Source organism: Molothrus aeneus, chromosome 17 (assembly GCF_037042795.1).
Source record: "Molothrus aeneus isolate 106 chromosome 17, BPBGC_Maene_1.0, whole genome shotgun sequence".
Classification (NCBI taxonomy): Eukaryota; Metazoa; Chordata; class Aves; order Passeriformes; family Icteridae; genus Molothrus; species Molothrus aeneus.
In genome coordinates, this window is record NC_089662.1 from 8,836,078 (window position 1) to 8,844,389 (window position 8,312).

Genomic DNA, 8,312 nt, shown 5'->3' on the forward strand with positions numbered 1-8,312 from the left:
TTGGGTCACCTCAAACAGCTGGAACCAGGTAAACCTGACAAGTTTTTTTTATGTACAGAGATGCTCATCAACCCCCCTCCCACACCTCAAGTTCCCCAGTAAAAGCCAACCAAAAGAGCATTTAAAATTAAAAAAAACCCAAACCAACAACAGCTGACCTCCCTCCCACCTCAAAAAAACCCCAACCCAGTTCCCAACTGGGACTCAGGTGGCAAATGGGGACGGCCCATGTCCCCAGGTGTGGTGAGGATGGGATAAAGTGATCTCTTCCAAACAGGGTGTGGGGGGAGCCAGGCCCTGGGCGCCGTCCTGTGCTCCCCCAGCTCGCTCTGGCCAGCACTGGGGACAGGGCAGAGAATCAGTAGTATGAACTGGCCCAGGCTGTGTCCTGGGGACAGTCGTGGAGCGTGGCCCAGACACTGGGGTGACAGTTCATAGGTAAAAAGCTAAAAACTTGGTGAGGTCTGGCAAGGAGGGCGGTAGAGGGGAGGAGGCACCGACCGCCCCTGGCCACCATGTCCCCACTGGTGTCCCCATGGCTAGTGGGTGCCCTTAGGACTCCGAGGAGGAGTGGGAGACGGTCTGGAGCAGCGATTTGTAAATGGCAGAGTTCAGGAAGCGGGGATAGGAGTCTCTGTGCATCAGCGTGTAGATCTGGAGCTGTGCGTCGTCGAAGGTGTGCGAGGACGGCTCCTGCATCTTCCGGTTGATGACCTCCCTCACCCGCGAGTCCAGGCTCACCTGGGGGGCACGGAGAGAAAGTGGGGGCTGGGGGACACCCAAGGACAAGCCCCCGGCCCAGCACCCATCCCCGCACCCCTCTCAAGGGAAACTGGGTAACAATGCAGCAGCACCAGATGTGGGGCGACCACAGCGTGCTCCATCCCAGAAGATACTGGCACTGGAGCCCTGGTGGTTGGGGAGGGTTGCAGGGAGGTGTGGGGATTTCCCTGGGTCCCCTCTGTGTTCCCCAGGTGGGCACGGGGAGGTGGTTTGGGGTGGTCCCGCCCTGGGTACCCCACTCCAGGGATGCTGGAAGTCGGGATGCAGCGTTTTCCCGGCCCGCTGGTGCCCTCGTGAGGTCTCGGCCCCGCAGCACAACCTGGCCCGCGGTCCCACTGCCAGCAGCGTCCCGGGGGTTTTGGGGGGCTGGATATCCCCTTGCCACCGCCGTCACACTGCCAAACTCACCCCCAAACTGTCACAGGGCTCTGGCAGCAGCTGGAACTGAGCCCTCCCCATTTTAGCCTGAGCCCTCCCCTCAAAGGCTCTGACTCCTACCTCCTTGGGAGAGAGGATGGAGATGTAATCCTCGTAGATCATCCTGGCCTTCTCGTCGATGGTGTGCTTGTTGCACTCGGTTTTGAGCTCCTCACATGCCAGCCAGAAGAGCATGTTCTCCTCGCTGTACTCAGTCCGCAAAAACTCCCGGAAGACGTTGCGTCCCGCCGGGCTCTTCATCAGCTTGTCAAAGGACTGTGCCCAGCCCTGCACCTCCTCTGGCGTGGGTTTGGCACTGACAGGTCCGTGGCAAGGCAAGGGGAAGATGTTACAGCCAGCCAGACATCCCACTGTGTCCCTCCTGCTCATCCCTGGTCCCACCCCAGAGGAACTGAGCCTGACCGCATCCCCCATGCTCGTGAGGAGATGTTCCTGCTCAGGCTCCGGTGGTGTGGAGCTTCCAGAGGTCACTCCTGGGGTCTATCCTGACTCTGCTCAGCTAGACTGGAGCATGGCCTTGCTTTGGGCTGGATTTCCCAAACTGGGATGCATTTTGGTGCTGGCTCTGCACAAATATCAACAGGAGGAAAAGCCTGTTCGTGGAGACGCAGCTCTGAGGCAAGAGACTGACATGGGTCCATCACCCCTCTCAGCTGGGGAGGGAGAGAAGGGGGTGGGGAGGCTGTTTCCCAGCAAATGCTCAGCACCTGCTCAAGCAGGCCAGGTACACTCATTATCCATGGCTAATTAGCACATCTAACCCTGACCCAGCTGTTCCAGGCACTGCACATGAGCCCCCAGAGCTGGGTGTGTCACATTTGTCACTCAGCTTGGCACCAAGCATTCCTGGAGTGGGTTGCTGGCCCATCCTGCTCCTCCCTGAGTGGATGTGGACACTGCTGCTGCTTCCACTTCAGTGCTGAAACCCCCTGGGAATGGCCTGTCCCCTCCTCTCCCTGTGGCTGCAAGATGCTCTTGGCAGTGGGTCTAAATGGTAGAATGAGGTCCAAAATCTGCTGAGGTTCTTCTATGCCTCAGTTTCCCTTTGCAATGGGCCTGAGGGCAGAATCACAGTAGGATTCAGCCCGCAGCTCCAGATTCCCTGTTTCTTGGTGAGAACTGGGGATGAGCTGGACACATCACCAGGAACCCCTGAGCCCTGGTGTGTACCCCAAGGGCAGAACACAGTCCTGGCTGCCATGGAGGGTGGCAGAGGGGACAGTGCCATACTGTGCCATGCTGTGGTTGACCCCAGCCCACTGCACTGGCCCTCCACTCACCACGCTTCACAGTTTGGGATGCTCTCCAGTTTGGTCTCCCGGGATGCCCTCCATGCTCGCTCTCGGTCCTCGTTCCTAACGGGGAGACAGAAAGGTAGTCAGGGGCATTGGGGGACACATGCAGACCCCACCTTGACTCCTGACCACTGAATCTCCTCTGTGGGCACCAGCACCCCCCAGCCATGCCTTCCTCTCACCCACTGCCTGGTGGCACCCTGGTTCCCTCATGCAGTTTTGCTGTCACCATGTGAGCGTGTCCCTGTGCTGTCCCTGTGCTCGGGGGCTGCTGTGGCTCTGGTCCTGCTCCACCACTCGGGCTGTGTGCCAGGGCCATGTGCCAGGGCCATGTGCCAGGACTGAGCTGAGCTGGAGTGGCCACAACAGCCGGCAGAGGTCAGTGCTGGACCAGCCCAAGGCGAAGCTGATGCGTTCACAACAATTGCGAGCTGTTGTGTCACGAACAATCACCAAGAAATAAACAAGTGTTTATTGGTGATGTGCCAGCATGGGTCCAGCCTGGAGGCAGATAGTGGGATAGAGGTGCTGGGGCTTGGGGATGTGGTGTTCCCTGTCCCTGTGTCCCCTTGTCCCCGGGGGTGCTGGTGGCACAAGTGGAGAGCAGCCATCAGCCAACTTCCCCTGGGCCCGTGAATTTCGGTGCCCAGCACTGACCGCAGCCCTTCCTGCTTGCGACACTGTCCTTGCTGCTCACACAGGACTGGCTGTGCAAACCTCTGCCCCAGCGTGGGCAGCTGGGTGGGCAAAGCTCTGGGCATGTCCCTGCCTGTGCCACCCCCAGGGCTCACTGCCTGCCAGGCTGAGCCCCACTCTGCAACCAGCCCCGCTTGCTCCAGGAACGGGATACAGGAGGGACAGCTGTCCCATCTCTGGGATTTCTGCTCCCTCTCTGCTTGCAGGCTCTTGCAGAAATGAAGGACAGACACAGGGAATGCCACCAAGCCTAGGACAGTGTCTAGGAGGGAGACGCATGGGGCTCAGCTCCAGGGTTTTTTACTCCTCCAAGCTCGCTGCTCTTGGTGGCTGTAAAGACCAAAGCTGCTGCAAAGCTGGAGTCATCAGCAATCTCTGAGTGAGCAGATGCTGAGGAGGAAGAGCAGATGGGCTCTCCAAATTCTGGGCTATCCAGAGAATAAGGAGCTGGAGATCCTCAGTAAGGACAGGAGATGCAGATGGAGGCAAGCAGCTGCTTCCATCCTTGGCTCTGGGCAGTCTTGAGAGGGCAGGGCTGCACTCTGTGCCCGCTGCTCCAAAGCAGAGCTTCCCAGAGGGCTCATATGGATGGGGCCATCCTTCCCTGGAGACCATCAGGGCAGCACTGGGGAGTCCCTGTATGTATTCTAAGAGATTTGTCTCATGAACAGGAATCACAGTGCACCCAGGACTCTTATCACCTGCCCCTGACGAGGTGGGTGGGTGACGCTCAGTGGGGGAGCCTGCAGGAGCCAGGGCAGGGGCAGTGGGACGTACCAGGAGCAGCTGCAGCAGCAGCACCAGCAGAAGCAGCAGGCGTTGGGGCGGTGGTTGCTGGCAGGTTGCACCGTGGTCGGAGAGGTCTCATGCCGGGACATCGGAAGGAGTGACTCTGTGGACGCGGGTCCTGCGCACTGAAAGGTGCAGAGGGTCAGGGAGCTGCCAGTGATCAACCCCCACCTGTGCAAGCACACAGCAATGGAGGAGCAGCCCCTGTGCAGTGACTTGCTGTAATTTAGTTTTGGCTCCTGCCTGCCAGCCCGGCCTCACCTGTGTCCCAGCCTCATACACGGCGGACGGCGTTGGGTCGTGTTTCAGGGGCTGTTCTGCCACTCTCGGCTCCTCCCAGCCCGCGGGTGAGCTCCGAGACCCCCTGGCTACTGTCCCTGCCGCCGCCTGGATGGAGCCTGTGGGGAGGGAGAGGAGTGGCACCTCGTTACTGCACAGCAGCCCCGGCCTGGAGCGGCTCCGGGGGCAGCTCTGTGCTGGGGAAAGCCCTGGGCAGGTGGCAAGCGAGGGCACGGCAGCAGGCAGAAAGTGCAAGAAAAGGAAGTGAGAAGGAAAGTAGAAGAGGAAATGCATTGGGACATGCTCTGTCAGCCCCCTGCTTTGCCTGGGATCCCATCCCACACTTTGGGGATGCTGTGGGGCTCACTGCAGGCAGCAGTGGGGCTTGGCAGGGTGAGGGGCTCAGTGCTGGCCCTGCACACCCCTGGCCACGCCCTGTGCCACGAGGAAGAGTGGCTGAAATCCCTGGTGTCTTCAGGCATGGCATGGGGAAGTCAGATCTGCTCCACAGCATCACGTGAGTGGAAGGAAACAGGGTGGTGGTGGTGAGTTTTCACAGCTCCTAGTGCTAAACCAAACCTGGTCCCAGGCCACCTGCCTGTCCCTGCCTGCACCACTGGCTCAGCCTGGAGCAGGGATGCTCCTGAGAAGGAGAGATGCTGGGCTCAGCATGGGCACTGGTTATGTCAGGCCACAGCTGGCTCTACCTCCCTGTGCCTTGCCAAGGGTGATGAGCAGCAATCCTGGTCCTTCCCCTGCCAGAAGGAAGGAATGGGAGCAGAGGCAGCAGGCTGGGAGAGCCCCCAGAGATGTCAGCCTCAGCATCCCCACCTTGAGCAGCCCCAGGCCTCGTCTGAGTCTTGCTGCCACTCAGCAAGGGCACAGAGCAAGGCTGTGGGATGCAGCTGGGGACACAACTGTCCCCAGAGCCCTCCACGAGCCCTGGGGTGGAGCCCCCCTGTGCCCAGCACAGCCATCACACAGCAGTGCTTTCCTGGGCCCTCACAAACCCTCCCACAGGAACGAAAAAGGAGAGAGTCTGTGTTTCACTCCCAATTGTCCCTATTTATAGCCCCAAGTGCTGGCAGGGTGGCTGTGACCTTGTCACCCGGTTCAGCAGCAGCTCTGCTCCCTCTCACACCACGCTGCCTTTGGGTCCACTTAACCCCCCACTTTCCCCCTTTCCTCTGCCTCCCCTGGCCCAACCATCTTCCACTCCCAGAACCCTTCTTCCCACTGCCCACCCCCATCCCACTGCCCATCCCATGGCACCCAGCACTGCTGGGGGCTGCGGCACCAGCAGGAGCTGGGGTCCAGGCTGTGGGAATGGGCTGAGCAGGACAAAAACCTGAGGACTGGGAGCACCCAGCTCCCTCCCAGCTCAGCCTGGCTCTGCCACAGCCCTGCCTATGGAATGATTGGACTGGGGGTGGCTGAGGGACTGGGATGTGGGGACAGCATGTGGCTTTGCTCTGTGGGGACATCCAGGTACTTCACTTTGCTCGTTGGCCAGAGCTGACCCGTAAGTGGCTGAGCCAACACACCCTGGAGAAGCAGCAGGAGGGAGCAGCATCCCCTGGCAGGAGCGCCCCCTTCCCATGCCAGGGGTGTGCTCAGCACGCAGCCAGGAGCAGGATCAGGTCACTGCCCACCCTGAGTGCTGTGGGACACACCCAGGGCCATTCTGGAGGAGTGTGCTGTGCCATGGGGAGCAGGGAGAAAGGAGCTGTGGGCCTGCACAGGGACCACAGGGAACACTGTCTGATGGCAGCGAGAGGTGCTGCTGTGTGATCCTCGTTGGCACCAAAAGGCAATGCCAGCACATCTGGGTTAGCACCAAAAGCCAAGCTCAGCACATCTGGATTGGCACCAAAAGGCAATGCCAGCACACTCTGATGGACACCAAAGGGCACTGCCATCATCTGGATTTGCAGACATGATTTCCCAGCACCCTTTAATGCCCCTGCCACCCCCACCTCCCCAGCTGGCAGGCACTGGGTGCCATGGGGCTGTCACCAGCTGCCCCAGTGCCAGGCCTCCCCACGGGGCTGGCGGATAGGGAAGTGCTGGAGGGAAGGCGAGGGCGTGTGCTCGAGGCTGCAGAAAGAGGAAGGATGACAAGAAGAGGACATTTCCCCACAGAGAGAAGAGACACCCCAGAAGCCACCCTCCCTGAGCTCCCCAATCTCCCTGTGAGTCTGGGAGTCCCCGTGTGCCGGCTGTCCCTGAGCTGTGCCAGGTGGCATCACATGCCTGTGATGTCCCCATGATGTCTGGCACTGTCCTCTTGCCAAATGGAGCGGGGACCCTCCAAGCAACCAGACAAGATGAGCTCTCCCCAAAATCTCTTTCAAAAGGGAACCTCCTTCCCTTCTAGCAGGCCTTGCTGAGACATTGGCCCTATCCCACACACCTGCATATGAAGCTCCTTGTGCCCTGCTCACCCTGGGCAGAGCAGCCTCCCCCAGTTCTGCAGCATGGGGCACAAATCAGCACCCACCTCAGTGCAGGGGCACTCCCAGCACAACCTGTGCTGTCTTCAACGTGCCCACCTGTGCTGTGGGTGCTGGGAGGACTTGGGGGGTGTGGGAGCAGCTCTTGTGCTGTGTCCATACCTGCAGCCTGGCCATGGCACCAGCCAGGGTGACCCCGGCTGGCTCAGGGGGTGCGTGGCATCGCCAGGACCGCCGGCTCTGCAGGCAGGGAGGTGGGGGAGAAAAGAAGAGAGAAAGAGAAAAGGAAAGCGGCAGAACACATCCTCTCACAGGAAAGGGAGTGGTAAGGGAAGTGGCAAACTCAACTGAAGAGTTCAGGCCTTTTTTGGGAAAGCCCCAGCCTGGCCCAGACGCTCTCCTTGCTGCTCCATCACGGGGCCAGCTGCCCCATGGAGGGGCACAGTGGGTCCCACCAGGGGCTGAGCCAGGTCAGCCTCCTGCCTCCCAGGAGGGCTGGATCCATGCAAGCACGAGGGCTACCAAGATGGGGCTCCCCAGCCAGGACTGGCACTGATGGCAGCTCCTCGGAAACAGCCCGGGCACGCTGGTGCTGGAACCACCCCGCGGCCGAGGAAGCGGCTGTGCCGAGGGTGACAGGGCAGGATGTGTCCCCAGGCTGCACCGAGGTCCTCGGTGACCAGCCGAGGCCACTTCAAAGCGACAGTGCTTTCTGCCACGCTGTGCTTCCGATGTGCCCGGGCTTCCAGCACTGCCCGCAGGGCACAGACAGCGGCAGCGAGGTGGGCAGTGCGGCAAGGGGCTGTGCGGAGGGTGGGCTGAGTCAGAGCCGCCGGCGGTGCCTCCCGGCAGCATCGTCCGTGCGAGGTGGGATGTGCCAGCCTGATGCACGGAGCGCAGCCCTGCTCCCTCGGCCAAGAGTGACTCACAAACAAAGTTGTTTGATTTTTTTCCTCTTCAGGAAAAATAGAAACAGAAGAGAGAGAGAGAGAGAGAGAGAGAGACAGAGGAATCAGCCGCCAACCTCCGTTTTCTTGATTAAATTCACCCTCGGCACTGCTGTGGGCAGAGGAGGCTCCAGCCCACAAGCGACCAACACCTCTTGTGGTCTCTGCTGGCTGTGGTCACTGCCCCTCAGTGGCACGGTCTCACCGCAGGTGAAGAAGGGCAGAAGGGGAGAAGGAGGGAGGAGGGATGCTGGCAGCCACCGCCGCTCCCCTGGGGCAGCGCCATGTGCCTGTTACCGGCTCATCCCAGCGCCGCCCTCCCCGGACACGCGTTATCACCTCCCCTCCTCCCGAGCCCGCACACCCGGCACACAAAACCCCACGCGGCTGTGCTGCTGCTGCCCCCAGCCCCTGCATCCGGATGGAAACCCTCCTGTCACCCAAAAGCCACCACCGGCCTGGGCAGCTCCTTCCTCTGCCGTCACCCCCGGGCGCTCCAGGGGCTCAGCCGGGCGCTGCTTCTCCGGGCACCTGAACCTCATTTATTCCCCAGATGGTTTTCCAGGATTCTCTTTGCTGCTGCAAGGCAGGGAGAGAGCTGGCACTGTCAGGATGCAGCCATGCTCCCACGG

The 8,312-nt window shown here is 60.7% G+C and overlaps 1 protein-coding gene across 1 annotated transcript; it reads right to left on the reverse strand.

The window, feature by feature from the left end:
- Window positions 1-432: 432 nt before the first annotated feature.
- RGS19 (regulator of G protein signaling 19) lies at window positions 433-5,229 on the reverse strand. The gene is made up of 5 exons (XM_066561281.1): window positions 4,263-5,229; window positions 3,990-4,126; window positions 2,502-2,576; window positions 1,282-1,516; window positions 433-741 (listed from the first exon to the last, which is right to left on the reverse strand). The coding sequence occupies exons 1-5, from the start codon at window positions 4,572-4,574 to the stop codon at window positions 553-555; spliced, it is 948 nt and encodes a 315-aa protein (XP_066417378.1). The 5' UTR covers window positions 4,575-5,229; the 3' UTR covers window positions 433-552.
- Between the last annotated feature and the right edge of the window lie 3,083 nt (window positions 5,230-8,312).

Excerpts from the sequence above, each read along its gene's own strand:
- RGS19 (XM_066561281.1), bottom strand. The coding sequence starts at position 4,574 with ATGCATTTCCTCTTCTACTTTCCTTCTCACTTCCTTTTCTTGCACTTT. Across the intron at positions 4,127-4,262 it reads TGTATGAGGCTGGGACACAG|TGCGCAGGACCCGCGTCCAC; the intron begins GTGAGGCCGGGC and ends TGCACCTTTCAG. Across the intron at positions 1,517-2,501 it reads ATCCCAAACTGTGAAGCGTG|TGCCAAACCCACGCCAGAGG; the intron begins GTGAGTGGAGGG and ends CGGACCTGTCAG.